This window comes from Ceratocystis lukuohia (assembly GCF_044167205.1).
Source record: "Ceratocystis lukuohia strain C4212 chromosome Unknown Supercontig5_pilon, whole genome shotgun sequence".
Lineage (NCBI taxonomy): Eukaryota > Fungi > Ascomycota > Sordariomycetes > Microascales > Ceratocystidaceae > Ceratocystis > Ceratocystis lukuohia.
The window spans coordinates 1,504,459-1,531,305 of NW_027263524.1; the positions used below are offsets into that span (position 1 = coordinate 1,504,459).

The window sequence follows — 26,847 nt, forward strand, 5'->3', positions numbered from 1 at the left end:
ATCTTCATGAGTGCATTACAAAGGGAATGAAAGTCTTGGGATGTAGTGTAGATGGAAAACTTTGTTGAACTGAGTGATTAAACTAATGAGATCTATTCTAAACTTTTGATTATTCAATTTTACTACACATGCTTACAACAACATGATTTATTCAGTCTTATAAATGTACCCTTTCGTACAAGTGTTTCTCTTGGTGTGAAAATCTTTGTGATGAATGGAAAAAGTAATGTCTATTAGTTTACTGTTAAAACGCCCCCCCCCCTCTAGAATTGCTATGATAGATATGTAGGCAGACTTGAAATTAAGTCTTCAAGCTTCTGAGACAGTCCCATCGCTGTTTGATTCAGCTTTCAAAAGAGCCTTTGTAGTAGTAGCTAGAGCATGTTCTGCATGATCGACGATAGCGTCGAGGTTATTCTTAATCTTAATCTCACGAAGGTTATCGTCAATAGAATCCATGCTGGCGCCATCATCTTTCGAAAATGAATCCGTGAATGAGAACATCATGCACTCGACGTTGACAGGCGGGTGGCCAGCAACCTGAACTTCGCGCTGCTGCGTTCTGACAGCGATTCTGTCTATTTGCTCTTCAGGTATCATCTTAGCAGCAACTTGAAAGTAGTGATTATTAGAAAATGTTTCCCAGCCAGCCTGTCCAGGGGTTATGAAAAAATCGTCTTGGTCAAGGTCGTTGTTTTGGCGATGGTCTCTTAGCATGATGCGAGTGGTCGAGTCGTCGACATCTATGGCGATCCATTGTATTGCGTTGGGGTCAGATCTGGCCCTTAAGCACAGGGCGCTATAGATGTTTTGGATCTCCAAAGCGTCTTCACTAGGACTTTCGTAACGCAAGTTGTCTTCATATATAGTCACAGCCTTATGCTCAGTGTCAACATAAAGGTGGACAACCGGATCCAGGCCGTTGTGGCCATAGCGCTCAGTAAAGACTTTGAAGACATTGTCTTCTGTCCAATAAGAATAGCCATGCTCCTTGAAGTAGGCCGGATCCCAGGAACCTGTAGGCCTGATGGCCCCAGTAGTTTCAGTAGACCTAGCCTCAATGGTCGGGGTGAGCTGGTCTTTCTCAGCCGAGCCAGGTATGTTGCCGCCCAGAACACAACAGAACGACAGGCAAAAGGGTAGCCAAGAGGAAGGATGCATTTTGGGTGATATGGTGAAGTAATCAAACGATGGCAGAAGTCATGCGTAAAGAGAAGAAAGAATAGTGATCAAAAGCGTGACTGATGTACAATCAACTGGGTGCTACAGATGTATTTATTACCTTGTGTCTGCTTTGGTCCATTTGACGTGGAAGTCACTATGTACGAGCATAGACCAGTTGCTGGCTCCCCCGAAAGCCTCATCCGATATGTTTTTTCTCTTTCTATGAATTCAAAACGGAGAGCAAAACGGAGAACGGGATTCCAGTCGAAGAAGGACACTTCTCTCCGTTGGATTCTGACAAGATGACAAATGGGCAGAAACAGGTCAGTGTACTAGCATATGTCCAAAGCACAGGGCATGGGAGAAACAGCGTTTAAAGTTGCACCAAATGCAGGCTCTCTGAAGCCCAGCTTGAAGTCTATGGGAAATACTCATTTGAAACTGCTTTCCACGCATTTTACAATGGTGATATTGCCCAGTGCTAGTAGCATCCTTTGTGTGCCTTTTTCTTTTTACTTTGGGAATAGTTTGTTTCATAGAGTACGACGCTGGCATAGTTACAGACAATCATTTTCCAATCAATAAACCATTTCTTGACATTGATATTGCTACTAAGCACTTACATGAATATTTAATTAGAATTGTCACCAGTTTCATGAAATTAGGTTTAGCAATTCCAACTTGAGCGTATCTCTAAATCTCTCTACCAGTAGAAGACATGATGAAAAGTGGCCACTAGAAACTTGGACACCCTAGGAGCTGAGTGACTAGCCCAGGTCTATAGATAAAGGATTTGCCATGGGTACAGCGATCCCTTGCTGTCTTTCTATCTTTCTTCAGCTACGACATGTTATATAGTGTCTGCTTGGATTTGCACTATACTTGGTATGTGTGAGTGTCGGTAGACACTCCGGCTAAGCCTATTCCAACATATTCATCCATACGGCCTAACCAAAGCTTGTATACCCCTCTATTGAGGCATAAGAAACTTGGAAATGAGATTAACTTAACCTACACACAATTGCATTCACGCATCGTCGTGTTCCTCCATACTGATTTCATGCATGCAATAACCAGGATTTAGTGTAGCTGGTTATGCTGTTTCTCTCATTCCTTGTGCTGTGGACACACGCTTCTACGTTTATCTCGTTATGCCCATTTGTCATCTTGCTAGAATCCGACGGCGAGAAGTCACCTTCTTCGACTGGAATCCCGTTCTCCGTTTTGCTCTCCGTTTTGAATTTATAGAAAGAGAACAAACATAAGACTGAATAAATCATGTTATTGTTGCAAGGATGTGTAATAAACTTGAATAATGAAAAGTTTGGAATAGAGCTAACAGCACGCACTGAATGTGCTAGAATGTGAAGAAGAAGGAATAAGACTACCACAGTTACTGTTGCGTGGCGCGGTATATATGTTAAGTGGCGTCCCATACGTGCCCCACTTATCCGAACCTATTGTGGCTGATCACGTGACATGATTGACACCACAATACAAAAGGAATAGTTCCAGGACGTAGCATAGACTTAACCCCTTTAATAAACCAACTGATTCAACATTTAAGATCTATTCTACAGTTACCTACAACCCCAGGCCAGACTTTTAAATGCATCTGTCGTGCTTGTTGATATTACTAGCATAGCCTCTCTATTGCTAGTAACCTGAGTCAGGGTTACCAGGATTTCTGACCCTGATCCAGTTCGCCCAAGCGTTAGGGTTAGTACAAGACATGAAGGGGTCTTCTTCCAATGCCCATGTCCTAGATCTAGAGCATGGTAGGGATGAAGATATAAACTGGCTGCAATCCGCTCTTCAGACAAGACTTAGATAGATAGAGAACAACTTCAATACAATCACTTATTCCTTCTTCCCTTTTTCACAGGACATTCAGTACGTCTTCATAATATTCACTGTTATCTATGCGCTATAAGCCGCTTACTTAGCAGGTGAGGAGCTACGTAACCTATAGAGTCCTAGAAACTGTGTAGCAAAGGGTCACACTAGAGGCCCTAATTGAGCGCAGGTTTTAAAGAAAACGATCTTGATGACAAAGAGCTCATGCATACAGTTTGGGTAGCCATAGCCTTTAATGAGCCATCAGTAGTTGCGTTGCATCTTGTGTGTTGACGGAGAAAATCAGACATGGTTAATTCTGGAAATAAAAAGCCTCGACTACAATTATGAGTAGATATAGACGTCCCTCTAAATAGAGATCGAATTGCGACGTGCTGAGAGCCAAATAGAGGCACGTTTCCCCTTATCTCAGAGTCCCTTCTTGCATCTTCCGTTGCCTAGTCTTGGCGGTCCTCGAACTTGAATATATTTGGCGTCTACTGGAATGGCCGTATGTTGATCCTCATGGATCTACGGGCTAATCCAAGACTAGTGCGGCGGGCTTTCATACTGGGCTCCTGGCTATTCTTATTTATTATAGAGGGTCACTAATGCCTAGTTTCTACGTGCATGGCGTTTTTGCTCCTCTAACTAGACAAATTTCTCGGATGGCGTCCTGGGGTCACTAGAGGGTAGGACTTGACGTAGACTTCGCTTCAGATATGCGCACTTAGGTATCTGTGCTCAAATAGTCATTTTCACTCTCTCATCCGCCGGCCAGTAGGAGAAGCTTGATCCTAGGGGTCTGGGTACTTGTTTTGTCGCCCCTGGAACTAGCACACTTCGCTTTAGTGTACTGTAAGGTGGTGGTGAGCATAGGGGTGCAGATGTTATTCAAAGCAAAGCATGTGTTGTAATGGATTTTGTATTTAGTACGTTTGTACTGTACATGACCTCAGCTATGTCTTGACACTAAGGATCACAGCAGGAAAACTGAACAACAGAGTGTATATGTATAGATAGAAAGAAACGTAACTTAGGTCATCTAGCATTTGTCCACCAGCTTCACTATTGCTTGCCATTCTCTTGGCAGCCCACAAGCCGAAAGTGTCAAGTGGTGTGGAACCTCGCGGCTGTACTCGCAATACAGTAGTCCGTGAGACCAAGCACCACAGGCCATGCAGTGGCTTAAGTGAGCATGGTTTGCTGCCGATAGTTAGGCAGCTGATGTGATAGCTTTACAAGTTTAATCCCCCGAGACCCCGAGAATATCTCTTACTCGGGCCTTGAGTTTGCCCATGCTAAGTCATCTATAAGCATCCAAGTAGGAAGATAGCTGCTGCCAAGCACGTAGACCCCCTTGTTCCATCGTAAGGACGCCGCCAGATCTTCTTGAATTAGCTTTAATACATCTACACTAGCGCCACGGTTATCCTGCAACAATGAGGCGGGCCAGACCAGACGATGAAGGAACTGTGCTTAGCTTTGGTAGTCCCATAGTTAGTTAGTGATACTCGCGTCTACTATGCCAGAGTTGTGAAAGCTCCGCTTCTGCCGGCAGGACTTCTTTGGCTCCGTTGCATATACTTGGGCCACAGGGACAGTGCCAACTAGAAACCACCGGCTCCTCATATTCCCCTTATGTTTGATTTTCACATGTTTCAATCTCACCCTCCAGTTACTTCTGTCTCACCATTATCTACATAATTGACCGTTATCACAGCATACGTTTGGTATAGAGAAGTTGTGCATCTTCATGTATTTAAATAGCTTGTAAAAGTACTCTTTAGAATAGAAAATTCAAGATTAACCTTCTGCGCATTCTCGCACCTAGGCTTGGCTTAGACTCTGCTTTCTCACCAGTTGATTCTTACACTAGTGTAATAGCACAGATAACTAAAATGGTTATCGGAATCTTCCCATAACAATAACATTTGGGGTTGATTTCTTTCATCACCCTTCTCATATCTCGTTCAAATTGAACTGAATTGAGGACTAAGCTCGCTATATGTGTATACACCATATACCACATACATTTGTCAGGTTTTCACCTGATTTCCTTTCGAACGGAGTCGGGATCTTCACATAATCTCTACACGCTCGGCTCTATTCGTATATCGTATTTTCTGGAGCATCGGAGACGGAGCAAACCTTCACCTCTGGTCCGTAGTTTGTGAGCTTTTATAAGCCCCTAATGGTTTTGCGAGTTCATCCGCTGAAAACATGTTATTTGTAAGCTTTTATAGCTTTAACTTGCCCTCCTGTGTCCTCCCTGTGATTGCACAGCATGCGTGTTATGGAAATGCACCTCTTTTCTAGCATTGGAGCCCAAGACGGTTACAATGTTGAGAGCTGCTTGCCGCCGTGTATCAAAGTGCTTTCTGGCAATCCGCTCGACAATATTTTCCTTTCTATCTTCAACATGTTATAAGTGTTACCCATCTGCATATCCCGATGCCTTCTTTTGCCCAAGGGTGAGTCCAACGTTATTCCGAGTCCAAAGCTGATGTGGCCATACTTTATTGTTTCTGCCACTCCCATTGAATTGGCTTCCCAGCGGGCATGGAGAAGGGCCATGGTAGATGCTGGTTTTCTGCCTTTGGAGTTTGTGTGGTCGGTGCTGGAACAGCTTACCCAAAACATATGTATCCCCCATCAGACGACCAGTCAAGTTCAATACGAAGGGAGACAAATTCCTCTTCGACATCTCGCCATTTTCTGATGTCTCCCCGAGGAGTTTGCGATGGAAAAGATGTGACAAACAAAACGTCTAGTCAGGTCATCACGCTAGGACACTTTAGTGAGCCTATGGGTGATTGGTGTTATTGCCTTCTCCGCGGCTTGGTCTTCGGGGCGTTTCGGCTCTATTATCTTTCAGGAGCTGATTGGCTGTGCTAGGCGAGCGGCAATGTCCAAGTTCAGTTCTATTTTCTACATCCATTTCGTTTGGGTCAACCGCGTTTTTTCGGTTCATTGCCCTGGAGGTTGCCATGCCCAGACGATGGCCTAGACCCATAGCACAAGCACGAATCTTATTCTGGGGCGGGGCCTATCCCAGAGACTCCTGACGAACAATCCAAACAGCCAGTTTGTCTTCCTGATTCTTGGATAACCGTTGACCAAGCTGGATTTCCTCTTTCACGACCGACTGACTGTTAAGTCTATGATTAGAGTGGGTCAAGCCACTCCCTATCACTTGGACGACTGCGAGAGTGAAAAGCTATTATCGGTAACATCCAATACAGCCTCAGCCATTACATCTTCTTCTGTGTATTTCCAACGAGGCTGTGATGAAGGTATTGCGGTAATGGTGCGAGAGACGATCGGGAATAACGTTAGACAAGAGTAGCGAATAAATTAGGGATTGAAGTGGTATTTTTCCCTTGCTACTACCTGTGTGATGGTATGAAGGATCAGCCACACTGTGGCACTGCCATGTGGCTGACTCATACACACGGTTTAATCAGCGCCGCCTAAATGCGCGCCCCCATTTCTTTTAGGCAGCTACTACGTGGGCATCAGGTTTTTTCTACACGGGCATCGGGATTATGTGGGCATCAGGCTTTATGCACTCTGATTGGCTCTAGCTTACAGGTACAAGGCCCATAAAGGCGGTGAAGCATGTGCACTAACAGTGGGCCAAATCTCAAGGATTCTTCACACAGTTGCTGTGAATTTCTTCTTCTAGAAGGGCCATTTCACAACCTTTGTCTCTATACTATTTATTTGGGCTGCCTTTATACCCAAATATAACCACTTGAATCTCATTCTCTAAATACAATGCAATCTCCCTCTCTGTCCATTAGATACAAAGCTTGTTATTCTTCACTATCTTTATCTATCCTTCTCTAGATGTCAGCTACACCCCTTCTTCCTATTCTGAGAGGATTATCCCCCAGCTCCCAGGTGACCTCAGCCTCTATACAGCCATTCTCTGCCTTACTCTACTGGCTGTCATGAGGTTGTTTTCCTGAGTAGGTGCAGCTACATCATAGTACTTAAGAGTAATAACATAGGATAAAGAAATCATATATCAGTGAAGTCTTCAACACAAAGAGTATCCTGTCCTTTTTACATTTCTTTGTATAAGTATCAGCCATAGAATTGGCCAGGGGAGAGAGGTACATTGGCAGAATTCCAGAGCATAGAATGCACTAACAGACACATTTCTAGCCAATCAGAGTGCGTAAATTGATGCCCACATAAGCCCGATGCCCATGTAGAAAAAACCTGATGCCCACGTAGTAGCTGCCTAAAAGAAATGGGGGCGCGCATGTAGGCGGCGCCGGTTTAATCAGTCCTAGAGAATTGTGTAGATGGACTAAATTGAAGTTCTTCACGAAAAACACCACAACCTGTGACAACTTAACGGAGCAGACGTGCAGGAAAGACCATACGACTGTGAACCCAAGTACATATATATCTCATAGTCGAAGTACTGAGCGGCTAACGAAGGAGAGAACAATGAATACGGCCAATTCCGCAACACTACCCACATATATGGGTGATCAACTTAGCAGTATTAGAATAGAGCTAGCATTTCTAATCAATTCTACACTTTAGAGTAAGCCATTTTTAACTACTCATCATTGTGGTAGCTGTGTGTAAATAGAAGAGTTGAGCCTGACACGGGGATGATGGTGTTATGGTATGAATTGAGCCGAGTGGGTTGGGATTGTGCGAATATCCCGACTCCGTTCGAAAGGAAATCTGGTAGAAAAAGCAACCCCAACTGTTACTGTTGTGGAAAGATTCCGATGGGCATTTTTGTTATGTAGCTATGCAAGGTCTAGCATGGTAGACGCCACCTACGCGACCAATACAGCTTAGCACAGCTCCTTCATCGTCTAGTCTGGCCCGCCTCATGGTTACAGGATAACTAGGGCGCTAGTGTGGATGTATTAAAGCTCATTAGTGGAGATTTGGGGGAGTCCTGACTATGGAACAAGGGGGCGCCAGCTATCTTCCTGCTTGGATGCTTGTAGATGACTTAGCATGGGCAAACTCAAGGCCCCGAGTAAGGGATGTTCTCGGGGTCTCGGGGGATTAAACTTGTAAAGCTATCACATCAGTTGTCTAACTACCGGCAGCAAACCATGCTCACTTAAGCCACTGCATGGCCTGTGGTGCTTGGTCTCATGGACTATCTCAGAGTGGGGTCAGGGTCATATTGCCATGTGACCCTGGACCCTAAAACCTACAATACACAACGTCATACTAGTTGTAACTAGTGTTTCCATGTCATCAATAATAAGTTGTGGTTAACTGCCAGAGTATGGCATCTTGGCTTTTGCATCCTACTGGGGGTGTACTTGTCTGGGAAGTTTTCCCACTTCGCTAATAGCAGCTTTGTCGATGTGCAGAGATGCAGTGATTCAGGGAATTATCACCCACATAGTATCCTGTAAGAGAAGCTGCCTTTTAATAATTAAAAATGGCAGTGCCAGGTCTGAGATGCACTTGCTTGACTTGTCAAGGCAGGTGCTTTAATCATTATGCAATTCTTTTTCTGTGCTTTCTCTCCTTCTTTCCTTTCCATCATTTTCGCTCTTTCCCTCAACACAGCAAACTGAGGGGTTGGGTTGTGTATTTACTTTCCTTTCTTTCATTGTCCAGTTCGTTCTACATTATGACGCTCCTGCCATTTGAGGGTGGCTTTTCCCAACAAAAAAAATCTATAAACGAGGAAGAAGATCCCCTCCCTCTTCTTTCTCATGAAAACTTCTCAAGATTGTCTACACTCATAGATGGCTACTTCATTCCCAAAATTAGCCTTATCATCACTTTATTTTTCTTATCCTGCCTCTTCCGCTGGCCTATGGCTGACCGACTCATCTTTTTGTATGATTCCAATCCAATCGATACCACTGTGCATTATCACCCCTGTCTATAAATTGACAACGCACTCAAGCTTGGTTAAGGTTCCCAGCCTGGCATAAACCAGTCCAGCCTCATTCCAGGCCATTATTTTTACACCTTGCCAACCTTGTGATTTCCTCTTCATCAACTGCTTGGGTTTACTTGGTTTTTCAACATCTTTTGCGCCTTTTTTTATCTAAATATCTTCTCGGTATTGTCCCCTGAATTTCTTTCTTGTTTGCTCTATTATTATTTATTAACCTAACCCTAAAACCAGGCTGACAACACGTACCACCCACCCACAGTGCTACATAAAGCATGGCAGACAACCCACAGCTTGCAACTACAACGGTTGTGGCTGCATTGGAAGCTGCATACGATGTGTTACGTTTGCTAGCGAAGCGCTCAGTCAGAGACTCAGAAGTCTAAGAAAACTGTTCAGGCGAGTTCATTGTGAATCCTGGAAAAGGCGATTTGCAATTCTCGTTTTGGATCTCAGTAGCACTAGGTGCTCCTTCATTTTTAGCTTTTTGTGTAAGTATTTACATGCCTCCTTTTTCACTTTTATCTTGTGTCACATATCTCTAAAACTGCATACTGATGGTCATTCTTGGAGTTGTAGTTCCTTAGAACGCGATGGGCGACTCTCTACTCAGCGCGGAAACGCCGTCTAGATTCCTTGATAGGTCTCCTGACATTGCCTAACACCTTCCTCAGATGGATCCCTGCTCTATACCGAATCATTGACGAACAAGTTCTTGCATCCACTGGCCTCGATGCATTTGTTTTTCTGCACTTTTTTAAAATGTCTGCCCGTCTTTTCTCCATCATGTTCTTTTTCGCCCTCACCGTCTTGTTGCCTATAAACAGTACTATGTTCACTTCTGGAGATGGCGTTGCGAAGTCTAAGCTGCAGGTGCAGACATGCAGCCTTTGGGATGAAAGCTCTGTTGATAATAACGGAACCGTTACCCAATGCACTGATCTTACACATAATGATCATCCCTGTGTTAGCGGCGCCAAGCTGTAGATGTTTACTGGATCTTATCTGGCGTTTACATACTTTTTCACCTTCCTGACCCTATATATGGTTAACCGACACACTCGCCGTATTCTTCGCATACGTCAAGACTATCTTGGAACTCAATCTACTATTACTGATCGGACTTTCCACATCACTGGTATTCCCAAGAAGCTCAAAGATGAATATCGCATCAGGCAACTGGTTGAGAAACTCAATATCGGAAATGCCGTTAGTGTTACGCTTTGCTGCAACTGGGCTCCTGTGGATAAGCTTGTAGCCGATAGAAGTAAAGAGCTTCACGAGTTGGAGCGTGCTTGGTGTGTTTTGCATTGGAAACAGCAAGATATTCTAAAGGCCAAGCAAGAGCAAGCTGTTAGATCTACTAGCCTCTCTGTCGACCAGCATGACCTCCTTAATGTCGAAGATGTCGCTCTTGGTCGATCTCTTACTGCAGAAGGCATAAACTCATTGCCCCCCTCTCTAAGTGAAGAGCTCTATGAAAGCTATCGCCCCAAGCTGCGTATTTGGTATGGGCCTTTTGGTCTCTGTACTAGGCTCGTTGATGCCATTGACCATCATGAAGAACGTCTTCGCCAACTTGACGACCATATTCTGACTGCACGCGAAGCCTCCTATGACCCTGCAGATCTTGCCTGCATCACCATGGACTCGACAACAGCTTGCCAAATGGCTATTCAAGCACTTATGGATCCTCGACCTGGGGTATTGCTCACTAACACTGCGCCCTCACCATCGGATGTCGTTTAAAGAAATACCTATGCTTCGCGCAATCAACAGAGACTGAAATCGTGGATGGTGACTATCATCATCTCTATTTTAAGCGTCTTTTGGCTGTTTATTGTTGCTGCAGTTGCTACAATGCTGAGTTTATGCACAATAAAGAAGGTTTTCCCAGAGCTGGGTAATGCTATCGAGAGCCACACTTGGCTTGGGGCCGCGGTCCAATCCGGGCTCCCCGTCTTGATCATCACTATTCTCAACACTCTTGTCCCTCTTCTCTATGAGTTTCTTTCGTATCGCCAAGGAATGGTTTCTCGCGATGACATTGAGCTTTCGTTTGTTTCTAAAAACTTCTTCTTTACATTCTTCAACATTTTCTTCGTCTTTAATTTTGCTGGTTCTTTTTCACAGTTCCTTCCTTGCCTCAAAGAGGCGTTGCAAAACATCACCCTGGCTAGTCAACTACTTGCTGCTTCGACCTTGAAGTTGAGCAACTTCTACATCTGCTTCATTATGCTTCAGACTATCGGCTTAGTCTTGTTTAGGCTTCTCGAACCCGGCGCTGTTTTCCTCTATGTTATGAGTCGTGTTAAGGCCAAGAGCCCTCGGGACTTTTGTGAAATGCGATGGGCACCTCAATTTAGCTACGGCTATTATCTTCCTACTGCGCTGCTGGTATTTATTCTCTGTCTCGTCTATTCCATTTTGCTGAAGGGATACATGGTGCTGATGATTGGCGTCATTTACTTCCTAGCCAGCTACTATGTCTACAAGTATCAGTTAATGTATGCCATGAACCAGCCACAACATGCTACTGGTGGTGCCTGGAGACTGATCTGCTTCCGCATTATCCTCGGCCTTTGCATCTTCCAGGTTATTATGGCTGGTATTATTGGTCTCCAAGACACCTGGAAAGTTACCCCCCTGCTAATAACCCTTGTACGCCATCACTAGCTGGTACTGGTACTACTTCCATCGCTGTTATGTTCCTCTGACCAAGTTTATTGCTCTGCGTAGCATCCGCGATGACCTTATCAACGATAGCGATGATGATATCATCAATATAAACAATGCTAGCCTCAGCGATGAGGACTTCGAAGCTGCCCATCGCGCGTACTTTCGACGCGGCACCACGTTGGACGAGTACGATCCAAGCCCTTCTTTGCAGTCCGTTTTCGTCAGTCTGCCTATTCTTTCCCTCTAAAATCGGCCGATTTTACTCTTAACTCTTTATTCTTTGCCTTTTTATTTTATTCTTTTGATCGGCACTCACATCACACTACGCTTACGCTCGTGTTCTTCTTCTTCCGCTTTCTCGTGTCAAGTTCCTACGCTTGACTGTTTCCAGACTCTCCCATCAGCCGCCCTGTCTCTGCGGCTTCGTTGCTTTCGGCCTTTTGCGTTGCGCCTGGTTGCCAGCTTTAAGTCCATCGTGAACGAGATGCCAAGTTTATAAATCCTAGCCTCATCTCTAAACTATCGGACCCATGGATATACGATGAACCTCCTAGTGGTGAAGGCTCAACTACGCAATCGTCTGGGGCCAGCAATCCGAGTGGAGGATTAGCAGTGCTTGTGCCAACCCCAAACTTGTACTCGGACAACGACTCATTCAGACTGCCAGCCTTGGGATCAAGCCCTGCCTTTGATGGACAGAATCGAGGCCCCAGTCCATTGGACAGTAACATCAGTCTTGGCGATACGCATATTTGGCGAGAGGCATGAATACCCCTGATCTACTCTTCCTATTGCCATGCTTACAGTCTCTTTTAATGCTTGTCATGCTTTCTTTACCTGACTTCATTGCTATTTTTTGCTTCACTCCAGTTACTCTTTACAACACCCCCCACCAGTCTTTACTGATTTACAGAGTGGGAGACATGCTTATCACCTACACTCACTTCAATCCACTAACATAGGACTCTAAACCATTTGCTGGGCTTATTCATTCAGCTGCTTTAGCTGGTCCAGAACCTTCTACCACTGCCTCTGCACATTTAGGCCTCTCTCTCTTTCTAGTCCAGCTTGTGAAATTGTAAGTAGCTTAATATTTTCCTCCTTGCCAGTTTCGCCAAATAAACCCTTCTTCCATGCACCAACCGCAGCTTCTAACGCCACAACACACGCAATCCGCTGCGCTTCTGTTCCAACCTCAACAGTCTCTAGGTCTAAGCTTTGAAGTAACCTGTCTGCTACAGTAAAATCACCATCAAGACAAGGGCGCATGGCAGATGCCTTGACCATGAGCTCGGCGATGGCTTGGTACCACACCTTGCGACGGATTGGGGCTAGACTAGGCCAAATTCGACCTCAAATTCAAAATCGGACGTCAACCCTACAAAAATACGCTCTACAATGACAAAGACTACCAACACGATAAAACGAAGACATCATGGAGTGGGAGGTTGCACCAGGGAGCGCCCCGCCAGATCTCACTCAAGAGAACGAGACAGACGATGGCCACCCAGACGCGTCCATTGAAACCGAGGTGGAGATGACCGACGCAAATGACACTGTGGTCCCAGTCGAGGAGCCGGTGACCTCACCCGTGCAAAACGGCGCGAAAGAGACGCGTGACAAAGCCAACAAGCCTCACGAGGGTCGGGCCATGGAGAAAGAGACGCCTGAAGAGGCCACCAAGCCCCGCGAGGGTCGGGCCACGGAAAAAGAACGCAACATCGCGTTAGCGCGCAGAGGCATAGCTGCGGAAATGAGACAGTTCGAGCTGAGGGCGAATGCCACACTCTGGCTGGTAGAAACGATTCCCGAAACTGGCTAGCCACATCTCTGCGGAGTTCAGAGCGATGCTCAAGCTCCTCCAGGGAGGCCAGACCACAGGCAACCCCAACGTGAACGTCCCAAAACACACGGACGCAGCGAAAGACACCAAGGCCCCAAACCTGAAGAAAGGAAACAAGGCGGACAAAGGGCCCCAATCTTACGCAGCGATCGCGTCCCAGGGAGACATAGGGACAAACAAGACAGTGGAATTGAAAAACAAGACCACTACCAAAAAAGTGACCAAGGAAAAGGAAAAGATGGTCAGGGTCTTCATCTGAGGACCGACGGCGGCGAACGAAGGCATCGCCGGGGAAGAAGTGGCGAAAGCCGTGGGAAGCAAGCCATCTGAGGTAACGATGAAGAAAGTGAACTCGGGCTGGGCTCTCCACCTACCCAAAACCACAGCCACGGCCGCGAAACTCAACCAGATCAGGGAGGCCTGCGGAGCGAAAGCGTGCGAATTGGAGAAGAAATGGACGCACGCCCGCATCACTAACCTGGCGGACTTTTACGTTCTGAGTGAAAACAGCCCTGTGACCCAGAAAAAGGAAGAGTGGTTCGTGAAGCAAATCGAGAAACAGACTGGTGTCCACGTCAAGTCCATAAAGTGGCAGGTAGAAACGGAGAAGTTCAAGGACGCCACACTCCGGATCGCTCTCGAGCTTCCAGAGGGTCAACTGCTCCCCAAAACGTTGACCTTCGATGGAAGCGCCAACAGCGCCACAGTCAAGAGGTGCCGGACCATGTCCACACCACTATGCCGGAAGTGCTGGAAGGCACACCCCACGGCATCGTGTAAAGAAAAGCCGCGATGCAGGCTATGTGGCTCCACTGAACACACAGAGGGGGGCCACAAAGGGGCTCACGCGGAGTGCGTCGTCTGCGGAACACCCAGGCATTCAGCAGGGGAGCCGGTGTGTAAGCAGGGTGGCCCACCGCGCCCCATAACACAGGATCCCACAGAGATAGCCTCACGCAGACCGGAATGCTCAGCACAGAAGAGGAAGAGAATCGCCACGGGAGATCAAGACGCTAGCGACACTGAGAACACTGTAGACCCCCCTCGTAAATGTTAGGGGTCTAAAAATATGGAGCATCAACGTGGGAAGACGAGGGCCCCGACAAAACCAGGCTCTACTGGAAGCTGCGAATTGGAAAGTAGAAGTCGTGTTCGCACAAGAACCCTGGATCGGACCATGTAAGGACTGAACGAAGGAACACCCCGACTTCACCCGGCACAGCCTGAGAGAAGGATGGGTGAACCGGCCCCGGAGCATCGCCTATATACGAAGGGATATAGAGGTACTGGAGACACACCAAGCACACCCAGACCTATGTCTAATATGTATCAAGACAACAAAGGGCATTCTCCAACTTTTAGGAGCCAACAACGCGCCAGAGCAGAGCTTTCGGATTAGTGAAGCACTGCGAGAACTTCAGCTCATTGAGAAGGAACACAACTGGATAGCGCTAGGAGACTTGAACGCCCACCACAGCACTTGGGACGCCAATGAAAAAGAAAACCCCTCAAGGGAGAGTATTGGAAAACTGGCTGACTAAGAACAACCTAGTAGTGCTTAACCAGAAGAGTGAACCAACTCAGAGAGCTGGAAGAGTGATAGACCTGGTGGTTATGCTGCAGAGGGCAGTGGTTGGACTGGAAATGAGTATGGGACTCGTCCCAGGAAGTACAAGTGACCATGAAATCCTGGAAGTGGAAGTGGAGGCAAGGGCAGCACGCAAGAGACTGGAAACAAGATGGAGGTTGAGCAAAATGGATCGAGACCGCTTTGTACTTGCCTGCGAAAGAGAAGCTGTAGAGCTGGACTGAATATTGGCGGACAAGAGAAAAGGACCAGATGTGACGGAAGAGCTCGCCAGGAAGGTGGTTGTAGTATTGGAGAGGGCACTGGAAACATCGACACTGAAGACGCCCTCAAATACCAGCCTCAAACCATGGTGGGACGAAAAATGCCGATAGCAAAACGGCAAGATGAGAGAAGCTAGAAGCAACCACCACAGGAACATGGATGACATAAGACTGAAAGCTACATATGTGAAAGAATAGAAAGTAATGTGGAAGGTCGTCGTCCAGGCAAAAAGAAGCCTCATGAGCAAGATTGTGGCAGGGTTAACGCAAGCAAGGGACGTCTACCAAGCCATCAAGTGGGCCAATGAGAAGACAGACAGACGAATCCCACTACTGCAGAAACCCGATAGAACCAGAACCACGTGCACAGCGGAATCTGTGGCCTTGCTCCTTGAGACGCACACGAAGCCCCACACAGGGGAACAATGGCAGCACCAGGAACCCAACGTGGGGGCCTGGGAATGGCCACCCCTATCCCAGGAAGAGGTTAAGACGTCCATATGGAGGCCAACTAACACCGCCCCTGGGGCAGACAGTATCTCCAATGAGGTGTGGAAGAGGGCTTGGAAGCCACTTGGTAAAGTTATAACGGGATTATACAACCAGTGCCTTGAAACCGGACACCACCAGCCACCTTTAAGAAAGCCAACCTCGTGGTGATCCCAAAGCCAGGTCGCCCAAGACTGGCACCACACTCGTACCGCCTAATCTCGCTCCTCCCCACCCTGGGGAAGGGCCTGGAAAGAACAATAGCAAGAAGGCTGGCAGAGGAAGCGATTGATAGGGAAATCATCCCTAGAAATTACATCTGTGCAGTGCTGAAAAGGGCGGTAACGGACCTGCTTATTGACCTCTGTGGTAAGATAGAGGAAGCACAGGAATGGAAGAAGGTGACCTCAATCTTCACTTTCGACATCAAAGGAGCTTTTGATGCGGTAGACCCGGAGAGAATGGAACGCAGGATGGTGGAGTGCCTTTGGACGACAAAATTGTGCAGATGGGTGAGAAGCTTCATGGAGGGAAGAGAGGCGAGCATCCACGCCGAAGACACAACTACAACTCTCGTGGGAGGCTCTCTCCCGCAGGGCTCCCCAATATCCCCAGTGCTAAATATGCTCTTCATGGCACCTCTCTACAAACACATCCCCCTGCTACTGGGATATGCAGACGATGGGGCCTTAGTGGTCAGTGGACGATACTTGGCAGAAAAGAGCAGCTCAATCGAAGTCATCATGAAGGAAGTGGTAGAGTGGACCATGCTCAACAGTCTAGACATAGACCAGGGAAAGTCAACACTTCTACACATCAAGGGCAGAAGGAGGATTGCAGAAAGCCCATCTGTGACTGTGGAAGGCCTAGGCACGTACAAACCGACCCCGGCAAAAGAATCAATGAGATGGCTTGGACTACACCTGGACTCCAGTCTTCTCTTCAACAAGCACATCGCACAGGCCATTGCGAGTGTCAGCCGGTTGGCAAATGGCTTGAGGTATCTAGCCGGCTGCTACAAAGGAGCAGACACAAAGAGCATGCTCACAGCGGTACGGGCCTGCGCCGTGAGCAAAGCGCTCTTTGCAGCGAGCGCCTGGTCTGGGCTAGAGACAACGAAAGAGTCAGCAGAGAAGCTGAACATCTCGCTGAGGAAGTGTCTCTGAGCAGCTCTCCCCATGTACTGTACGACACCAAGGGAATGCTTACACCATGCCACAGGCATTCCTCCTTTCAAAATCCTCCTGGAGGATGAAAAGAGGAGGGAAGCCATACGGTGGCACACACTAGATGATAGGCACATTCTGAGAGGGCCAAATTTCAACCCAGTGGTGGCGAGGCTACGCGAACTCCTCCCAGAGCAAATGGAGAAACACACTAGTTTGAGGCCACTCTTAGAAGGACCAGACATGTCGCCCCGAACGTGACTTAGCAAAGAGGAGGAAACGAAGCCTCACCAGGCAGAGGTAGAGAATACCCTGCCAGGAACGCTCGTCGCATACTCCGATGGATCGAAAGATGCAAGTGGCAACACAGGCGCAGGATGGGCTATCATCGAAGACGGAGCTACCTAAGAAGTAAACTATATAGCTCTAGGAAAGTGGATGGAGGTGGCAGATGCGGAGGCAGTTGGCGCTCTCGAGGCAACTAAGCGAGCAATAGCTCGCGAAGGAGCTGGAGAAATCTGGCTGTGTCTAGACAACAGAGGAGTTGTGGACCGACTCCGCAATGCAGCCACCAAAAACAGCACATCTCAGAAAGTGGTAGACGAGACAAGACAAATCCTAAAAGCCTGGGCAGACAAGACACCCGGAAGGCTCGCCCGAGTGCTATGGGTCCCAGGACACATGGGCATCGGAGGCAATGAGCTAGCCGATACGCAGGCCAAGTTAGGATGCCAGGGACTGGTAACAGAACACCGCTTCAGCCTCGCAGGAGCACGGAGATGGAGAAGAGACCAGTTACGTCTCGACTACGAAGGGTGGTGGAAAGAACAAAAAGGATACCGTCCGCCTGGAACCAGCGTCCCCACTGAACCCCCCTTCCGCAACTCCCGCTATAAAGGGCTGACTAGAATAGAGCTGGGCCATATCCTCGCGGCTAGAACTGGCGATGGAGACTTCGACAGATACCACGAGCGATGGGGACACAACTGCCCACTTGGATGCAGGGCTTGCAACCAAGCCAAGGAACGAGGACACTGGTGGACCTGCAAGGCACTACCCAGACCATGGAGCCAAAGGTTCGCGGACAAGCTCCTTAAAAACACGAAAGCGACATGCTTTGTCGCCAACGTGCTTCGCCGCAACCTGAAGCTCTTTAAAGAGAAACAACAACCCGAGCCCGAGCTGAGCTGTCTGGACACCACAGAGGCAACCCCCCCCTCAAGAAACGCGGAGAGGCAGGTCACTGCCACCGCAGACTATAGGGGAGCGAACACAACAAGGGCAGCCTAGGATGACACAACCAACTCCGAGACAGCAAGGGCAACAACGAAGAAGGGGACGAAGAGGGCGAAGTTGAGGGAGAATGGAAGGGGAAGAGAGGAGAGATGTTTGCAGGACAGGAAGGAGATGTCCAGGAGGGCTCCATGAGAAGGTGTGGAGGGAGCTCTGCTACCAGCCACCAGCATAACGGGAAAAATATTAAAAACGATGCGGCAACAGCCATGCATACGGAAGGATAAAACCGCTGTACTCTGCTGGGGCCTATCCCCCGTGTTGAAAGCCGGCGGCCTTTTAGACTAGATTACACGCGGTCGTCGCAGACCAAAAACACCTGAAACCCCGCAGGCATGCCCTAGGGCTATGCTGGACAGAGAGCCATCCTGGCCCAAGCGCCGGACCCTCAAAAGTCATAGGAGTCGCTCAAAATACAAGCAAATCTGCAATTGCAGACTGCCCAGGAGTCACTAGAAGATGACATCAGCCAGTGGCTCCTGTATGGAATCTGCCGTCGTATTATTGCGAAATAATTGGTAGGTAGACGTAAAATAATACAATACAATACAAAATGCTAGACTAGGCTCAGTGAGGTATGGTATTGTGTGTGTGACGATAGTGGAGACTATGGCGAATGGATCCTCAGAGCTTGTTGATGCTGTATCCATGTGCAAGGGCAGAGAGTGCATTGGCTTCCCGGCCAGTTGAATCAATACCGACCTTGTCCTCATGTTGGGAAGTAAGGTCATCCAGGGACAGAGTCTTGATGGCTGCAATTTCGTCAAGTAGATCAAGATCAGTACGGATATTGGCAAACTTCCATAGCATGGCAAAGGCGTGGCTTTTGTACTCGGCATTGTTGTGTTTGGCTTCACGTAGCGCAATCTTTTTCTGGTGAGCCACAGCTAGCGCGTCGTCTTTCCAGACAGCTTGTCAGAAAGCAAAAACTCTAGAGCCTGCCCCATCATAGCTTTGGTGGACGTGTTTTCCGAGGAGCTTTCTAGCGTGTGAACCAAGGTCTTGGATAGCACCATGGAAAGATCGAGGGCGGCCTTTCGAACACTTCCCTTGACGTCATCAATGACCTTGAGGGACACAACCCAGAGAGTAGAATAATATCTCTCGTATTGCGAGTACTTGCGGCCTTGAATCAAGTCTGAGATGGCCGAACAGCTGGCTTCCCGAACCCGCCATTCCTTGCCTACAATGTTCTTGGGTAGGTCCTCCATGATGAGATCAAAGTGCTGGTTGAGTATTGCGGTAGGCTCCTTCACCATGGCCTTCCAAATGTCGTTCATAGAGCGTTGGACATTCGGGTTTGGATCGAACCGGTAGCGGTAAAGCTTAGGATAGAGCTTCGGATCAACTTCAGTATTAGAAAGGATGTTGCTGAGACCGAAATGGCCAAAAGCTGAGCGGGTGGACCATGTAGCAGCATTTGAAGCAAGAGACATGAATTTGTAGATCAGCGTCTGGTCACCAACTTCGGAAGCTAAATTCACAATGTCTTTGTATGATGTCACCGACTGACTGTCTCCAGTTGGGAGAGCTCCGGCATCAAAAAGCTCTGTATCTTGGTCCAGGTTCATCCGAGTCTGATTTCCAGTGAATGCTGAAACGAGGTCTTCGACTAGCTGCGTCTGGAGTGCCTCATCGCCCGTCTCATATACCAAAGTTAGACCACGTGAAGCAGTCTCTTGTACCATATCATCATGAGCACTGAGTAGCCTCATGAAGGAGGCTTGGGCCTCACGTAGACGCTGATGAACCTCCGTCACATGAGAGCAGTATTGCACAAAGCTGAACAGCTAAACACTAGAGGCCTTGAGGAGGGAGTGCTTGGTGTCCTTGGTATTCTGAATTAATCTGTCCAAAACCATACTCAAGAGATGAGGACGCTTTGGCGTCATGTAGGCAATGGAAAACGAATCAAGGTTAACTAGAAGCTTCACAGAATCAGCATCCCATCCAGCAGTAAGAGCAACAATAACCTCTCCAATAGTGAAATGGACTTCAATACCTTTCAATTCATGCAGCTTGAAGAGTTCCTCCAAAATCATAGGCATGAAGTTATTGGCATCGATAGCCTCGGTATCGGTATCATAGCAAGGCGCCCTAGACAAGCAATTGCCTTTTCATTACCCTTCTTAGCATGAGTCAAGAGCAGTTTGATGATCTCTTTGACATTGCTCTCCCCAGTGATAGGGGGGATGCAAAGCCTAGCCGTCCAGAGGGTTAGCAAACCATCAAAGATCACATTCAATGACGCCTGAGTGCCCTTAGAACCTGTGTCTTTGAGCAACAGAGATCAAAAAACTTACCTCCTTCAACCTTAGGAAAAGGAAATAACCCTAAGGAACCCTTACTAGAGACGACAAACAGCACAGCGGGTGTAGAGGCGGAGGAGAAAGAAACCAGTCCGCAGGCGGAGCCAACGACAACCAGCGCGCACGTGGAGCAGCCAGAGAAGAAGGAAACAACAAAGAGAAAACAGGCTGCCAAGGAGAGGAAGCACAGTGGACCACCCACCGAGAAAGAACACAACCTCGCAATGGCCATGAAGCACATAGCCAAGGAAAAGAAACAGGCGGAAATGAAAGGCAAGGTATACCTCTGGCTGGCGGAAAAAGTCCCAGAGATATGCAACTAGGCCATCTCAATGGCGAAAGGGGATGCCGACGTAAGGATGCTGGCGGGACACGTTTCTGCCGAATTCAGAGCAGCGTTCCAGAAGCTGCAGCACGGGGGCCGCGCCCCAAACCCTGGACAAACCGAAAAGAAGAGACAAAGTCCGGAAACAGGCAAGGCCACAAAGCCCAAGGGGACGACTGCCCAGAAGCAGGAGGCGCCGAGTGGGAAAAGAACGTACGCGACAGTTGCCAAGCAGGCCACCGGAGGGACCAAACAGCCGGTAGCCCAGAAAAAGACAACCATCAAATCTCCCGGCAAGGAGGGAGAGCAAATGGTCAGAGTCTTCATTCGGGGACCGACCGAAGGCAAAGAAGAGGCGGCAAACCGTGAGTTAGCAAAGACTTTTGGGGGGACACCCAAAGAGTTAGGCACAAAGAAAGTAAACTCTGGCTGGGCATTCCACACCAAAAAAAGCACAGCGACAGATGCGAACATGGAACGAGCCAGGATCGCATACGGAGCGAAGGCATGCGAAGTATAGAAGAAGTGGATCCACGCACGGATCACAGGACTGGAGGACTTCTATGTGCTCGGTGAGGAGGGCCCCGTGCCCATCAGAACCGAACAATGGTTCTCCGAGCAAATCGCGAAACAGACCGGAGGCCAAGTCAAGGCCATAAAGAGGTGCAGAACCTCAGCGCTGCCCCTATGCCGCACCTGCTGGGAACTACACTCCACGGCGGGGTGTAAAGCAAAACAGAGATGCAGGCTCTGTGGAAGCCCAGACCACCCCGAAAAGAAACACTCTGGAGCTCCTGCGCCATGCATTGTCTGCAAAATAGTAGGCCACTCCACAGGGGAACCCGAATGCAAAAGGGGAGCCCGCACGGAGAGAACAGTGACAGAGCCAGCAGACAAGACTCAGGACACCAGCGGGAAAGACAGCCAAGCCCGTAAAAAGAGGAAAATAATGTCCCTGGCTGACCCTGAGCCGAACGAAGAACCAACCCAGTCCTGACAAGACCAATGTTAGAGAACCTAACAATTTGGAGTGTCAATGCAGGAAAAAGGGGACCAAGCCACGAGGAGACACTACAAAATGCCACCAGGCAGAGAGTAGATGTCCTATTGGTACAAGAACCCTGGATCAGACTGCGTAAGGACAGGACAAAGGACCACCTGGAATATACTTGACACAGCCTGAGAGATGGATGGGAGGTCCGCCCCAGAAGCTTTGCCTATGTATGAAAAAACATAAAGACAATGGAGATGCACCAAGCGCACGCAGACCTGTGCCCTATCCGTCTAAATACAACGAAAGGAACGCTTCAAATAATAGGGGCATACAGTGCACCAACAGGCAGCATAAGGCCGGGAGAGGGACTACAGGAACTCATGCGAACAGAAAAAGACAACGCATGGATTAAACTGGGGGACCTCAACGCACACCATGGAACCTGGGATGTCAACCCCATGGAAAATGAAGCAGGGAAGATCCTAGAGAACTGGATGACAGAAAATGACCTCACCATGCTCAACGACAAAGAAGAACCCACACACGAGGATGGGAGAGTCATAGACCTAGTCATCGCACCTCAAGCCACAGTGGGTAAATGGGTAACCAGTATGAACATAATACCAGGAAGCATGAGTGATCACGAGATTGTTGAAGTCAAAGTGAGAGCGAGGGCAGCCCGAAAAAGACCTGAGGCAAAATGGAGGTTAAGGAAAATGAACACCGATACCTTCGTCGCAGAATGCAAACGAGAAGCTGACCAACTGGAAAAGCTTCTGGAGAGCAACAGTGACGAAGTAAACAAATCGGAGCTCATAGCCAAGGAACTGACAGCAGCAGTGGAAAGAGCACTTGAGGCGTCAACCCCAAAAACGCCCTCCAATATCGCAAACCATGGTGGAACGATGCATGCAAAGAACAGAACACCCAAATGCATAGTGCACGATCAGAACGCCCAAATGCACAGTGCACAAACAGCCCATCGCAATCAACCTGCAGACGTCGAGAAGAGGACCGAGTACAAGAAACAAAAAAAAAGCCATGAGGTAGGAAATTGTGAAAGCTAAAAAGTCCCTCATAAGCAAGATTGTTGTGGACCTGAAAGAACCAAAGGATGTCTTCTGCGCAGTTAAATGGGCCGACGACAAGACAGACAGGGATATCCCTCTATTGCAGAGACCAGACCAAACGAAAACCACCTGCACAGCTGAGTCAGTGGTTCTTCTCCTGGAGACACACACAAAGGAACACACAGAAAAGGAGTGGCATTTTCACGAGCCCAACCCAGAGGCAAATGAATGGTCACTACTCACTAGTGAGGAAGTGAAAGCTTCTCTGTGGAAACCTGCGAATACAGCCTCAGGAGCAGACTGCATCACGAATGAGGTCTGGAAAAGAGCATAGGAACTGCTAGGCAGCATGATAACAAAGTTATACAACCTTTGTTTGGAGAGTGGGAACCACCCCAGCATTTTCAAGAAGGCAGACTTGGTCGCGATCCCAAAGCCAGGACGCCCACGCAATGAGCCCTGATCATATCGACTCATATCTCTCCTGCCCACCCTGGGAAAGGGCCTGGAGAGAGCCGTGGCTAAGAGGATGGTGGAAGAAGCAATAGAGAAAAGGATCATCCCATGGAACTACATCTGTGCAGTACTGAAGAGGGCAGTTACAGACCTCCTCATTGAGCTGCGCGAAAGAATAGAAGACACGCAGTACTGGAAAAGAGTTACTTCAAAACTGACCTTCAACATAAAAGGAGCATACGACGCAGTCGAACCAGAGAGAATGGAAAGACAGCTGTCTGAAAACTGATGGCCAACCAAACTATGTCGCTGGGCAAGAAGTTTCATGGAGGGAAGGACTGCCCACATGCAAACAGAGGAGGGCTGGACAACGAAGCGAGTAGGAGGCTCCCTCCCACAAGGCTCTCCAGTCTCGCCGATTCTCTTCATGCTTTTCATGGCTCCCATCTACAGGAGGATACCTCATCTCTTGGGATATGCAGATGACAGGGCGCTAGTAGTTAGTGGCCAAACTTTCGATGACAACTGCCAGAAAATCAAAACACTGATGGAGACAGTGACAGAGTGGATGGTACAGAACGGGTTAGAACTAGACCTGGGAAAATCAACACTCCTGCACATCAAAGGCAGAAGAAGGATCACTGACAATCCATCCGTCACGATTGAGGGACTAGGCGAAGTGAACCCCACACCAAAAAAGCAGTCAATGCAATGGTTAGGACTCCATTTCGACGCCGGCCTCCTCTTCAATGGGCACATCATGAAAACGACAGCAAGCATCAACCGAGTAGCCAACAGCCTGAGATATCTGGCTGGGTGCTACAAGGGAGCAGACACAGCATGCATGCTGAACACAGCCCAGGCGTGTGCGATGAGCAAAGCACTTTTCACAATGAGTGCATGGATGGGAACTGAAACGACGAAAACAGCAGCAGAGAAATTCAACGTCGCAGCCCTACCCATGTACTGCACAACGCCAAAAGAGTGCCTACATCCACAGCAAGCTTCCCACCAATCGAACTCATGTGGGAGGACAAAAAAGAGGGGAAGCCATACACTGACACACACTGGACAAGGATCATACACTGAGAGGAGCTCAGTACAATCCAGTCATGTTAAGGCTACAAAGAATGCTCCCAGTGAGAATGGAAACCCACACAACACTGAGACTGGAAGTCACCAGGCCAAGCATGCCCCCTTGAAAGTGGCTCAGCAAGGAAAGAGAAGCAGAGAAACACAGAGAGGAGGTAAACATGGCACCCTTAGGGACCCTGATAGCCTACTCCAATGGCTTGAAAGACGTGAAGGGGAACACAGGAGCAGGGTGGGTCACCACCACAAACAGAGCTACCCTGGAAACAGGACACACAGCTCTAGGCAAATGGATGGAGGTGGTGGACACAGAAGTGTACAGAGCCTGTGAGGCAGCTAGGTGGGCAAGTAGCACACGAGGACACTGAGGAAATCTGGATATGTCTGGACAACCAAGGAATAGTCGACTGACTATGCAACCCACAAACACGAAACAGTACCTCCCAGGACATCATTGATGAAACAAAAAGGACCCTGAACACATGGAAGAGCAAGGATGACAGGAGATGCATCCAAGTGCTCTGGGTCCTAGGACATGTAGGCCTGGAGGGAAACGAACAAGCCAATGCACAAGCCAAGCTTGGATGCCTCAGGTCCAACTTTGATCCCTGCACCAGCCTGGCAGGGGCACAAAGATGGAGGAGAGACCAACTGCGTAAGGAGTACGAGAAGTGGTGGAAGGAGCAGGAAGGATACCACCCACTTGACAGTATCCCATGCAACCCGGACAGAACAGGACTGGGGCACATCCTGGCTGCCAGGACAGGACATGGAGACTTTGACCAGTACCACGACCATTTCAACAATCAGTGCCCATGCAAATGCACTCAATGCAACCAGCCCAAAGAACGAGGACACATGTGGACGTGCAGGACTTTACCAAGGCCTTGGAGCCAAAGCTACTGAAAAACACAAAAGCAACAAAGTACATTGATTGCTAGCGTGCTACATCGGAACCTGAAGCACCTACAACGGCCCACACACACACATGGCATGGCTGCACACAGAGAGGGCATGATGAGGTGAGGGAGGAGTCAGGGGACAGAGAGGGGAGGATGAGCGAGGAAGGGAGGAAGAGAAGCAAGAGAGGGGGTCATGGGGAAAAACCCCAAAAAAAGGAAAAAAGAAGACAAGAGCAGAAGGAGATGTCGAAAAGACTCTGAAGAGTTTCAGAAGGGCCCTTTCTCCGGAGGCCTATGGTCTAACAGAAAGTCTGATTCAGAAGTAGCAGGATGTGCTAGCATAATGCCATAGGCCTGGGCAGTGAGAGATCATATCATACTTCCTTCCATGGTGAATGTAGAAGAGGCCAGAATGCAGTGGGCTCCAAACGCTCGAGAACAGTGGAGATGGCATCTGATGGGCTCATTGAAGAAATATGAACAGCATAGCTGAGACATTCCCCCACAACAGTCTCAGACACACCATGAAAGGCACCAATCAGAGCGCAGTAAAGTAAGGTGCAGGTTGCCACATTATTCTCTGGAAGTGAAAGGTACTTTCTCACAGTCCCACGAGTCTTGAGGTCAGTCTGGAATGATAAAAGACTCATGTTCCTCATAAGAAGTCTTTTCGTCTGGCCTAAATCAGGTGCTCAGCATAGATAATGCGCCTTCAATATCAACGACTGTCTCTGGAGTCGTCTCTTCTGACAGAGACTGGAACAGCCATTGAGCGAGAGAAAGCTTTTGCTGGAAGGTAAAACGGCTAGCCTTGCTCAAGATTCCAATTATCTCGTAGGCAAAAGGCTGTAGGGTAGTGTCAGTATCAGAGCCTGCGTGCAATCTCTTCATCTTCCAAGTTAACGTTGAGCTTCTTGATAATATTGGTTCCAGGGCTAGAAACATTGGAGTCAGGGCTAGAGGAGGCGTAGAGAGCTGGCATAAACTTCTCCGGGTCGGTAAAGATGCCGCTTGATAGGAGTGACATCACACGTGTCTTTGTCAATGAGATCTGGCGATATGGGAGTTCCATCTCCAGGCTCCATGGCTGTAGGAATTCTAGGTCCGACGCCCGCATGGCGTTAAAAGCCTCAACTTTCTCTTGAGACACCTTATCCCCTGCAGGCATTCTGAGCAGCAAGACTAGGCCAAGCCATCTGGAAATAACTTGGGCGTCAGACTCTTGTATGCCGATCTCCTTCCTGAGGGCCTTATCTTCGACAGTGTCCCGAGAGGGAAGCTTGATGTCAGGCAAGATTCTGAGAAGAAAGTTGAACATTATAGAGGCAAACTTGATGTCTTTCTCTCAGGCCATTGATACAAGAAGGGTTGGAAAAAGATCATGACGTTGTTCTGGTAGCAGGCGAGGCAAGCTGTGGTGGATAAAGAGAACGTCTAGCTGCTTCAAAACTGCACTTTCAGCTTTCACGAGCTGAT

At 48.2% G+C, this 26,847-nt stretch overlaps 7 protein-coding genes across 7 annotated transcripts; 4 read left to right on the top strand and 3 right to left on the bottom strand.

The window, feature by feature from the left end:
- Positions 1 to 309: 309 nt before the first annotated feature.
- On the bottom strand, positions 310 to 1,161 carry HOO65_050376 (uncharacterized protein; the record flags this gene model as incomplete). Its single annotated transcript, XM_071000869.1, has 1 exon — positions 310 to 1,161. One exon carries the CDS (start codon positions 1,159 to 1,161, stop codon positions 310 to 312), a length of 852 nt encoding a protein of 283 aa, XP_070858435.1.
- Positions 1,162 to 9,688: 8,527 nt separating this feature from the next.
- On the top strand, positions 9,689 to 11,828 carry HOO65_050377 (Calcium permeable stress-gated cation channel 1; the record flags this gene model as incomplete). The annotated part of the gene is made up of 4 exons (XM_071003241.1): positions 9,689 to 9,866; positions 9,990 to 10,606; positions 10,787 to 11,563; positions 11,625 to 11,828. The coding sequence occupies 4 exons, from the start codon at positions 9,689 to 9,691 to the stop codon at positions 11,826 to 11,828; spliced, it is 1,776 nt and encodes a 591-aa protein (XP_070858436.1).
- Positions 11,829 to 13,016: 1,188 nt separating this feature from the next.
- HOO65_050378 (uncharacterized protein) lies at positions 13,017 to 13,403 on the top strand (the record flags this gene model as incomplete). The annotated part of the gene is made up of 1 exon (XM_071000870.1): positions 13,017 to 13,403. The coding sequence occupies one exon, from the start codon at positions 13,017 to 13,019 to the stop codon at positions 13,401 to 13,403; it is 387 nt and encodes a 128-aa protein (XP_070858437.1).
- Positions 13,404 to 13,761: 358 nt separating this feature from the next.
- HOO65_050379 (uncharacterized protein) lies at positions 13,762 to 14,481 on the top strand (the record flags this gene model as incomplete). Its single annotated transcript, XM_071000871.1, has 1 exon — positions 13,762 to 14,481. One exon carries the CDS (start codon positions 13,762 to 13,764, stop codon positions 14,479 to 14,481), a length of 720 nt encoding a protein of 239 aa, XP_070858438.1.
- Positions 14,482 to 18,847: 4,366 nt separating this feature from the next.
- HOO65_050380 (Proteasome component ECM29) lies at positions 18,848 to 19,938 on the bottom strand (the record flags this gene model as incomplete). The annotated part of the gene is made up of 2 exons (XM_071003465.1): positions 18,848 to 19,096; positions 19,219 to 19,938. The coding sequence occupies 2 exons, from the start codon at positions 19,936 to 19,938 to the stop codon at positions 18,848 to 18,850; spliced, it is 969 nt and encodes a 322-aa protein (XP_070858439.1).
- Positions 19,939 to 20,357: 419 nt separating this feature from the next.
- Positions 20,358 to 23,255, top strand: HOO65_050381 (uncharacterized protein; the record flags this gene model as incomplete). Its single annotated transcript, XM_071003169.1, has 6 exons — positions 20,358 to 20,439; positions 20,542 to 20,810; positions 20,856 to 21,222; positions 21,406 to 21,520; positions 22,186 to 22,897; positions 22,965 to 23,255. The coding sequence occupies 6 exons, from the start codon at positions 20,358 to 20,360 to the stop codon at positions 23,253 to 23,255; spliced, it is 1,836 nt and encodes a 611-aa protein (XP_070858440.1).
- A 2,981-nt stretch (positions 23,256 to 26,236) lies between these two features.
- HOO65_050382 (Proteasome component ECM29) lies at positions 26,237 to 26,689 on the bottom strand (the record flags this gene model as incomplete). The annotated part of the gene is made up of 1 exon (XM_071000872.1): positions 26,237 to 26,689. One exon carries the CDS (start codon positions 26,687 to 26,689, stop codon positions 26,237 to 26,239), a length of 453 nt encoding a protein of 150 aa, XP_070858441.1.
- Positions 26,690 to 26,847: the final 158 nt, after the last annotated feature.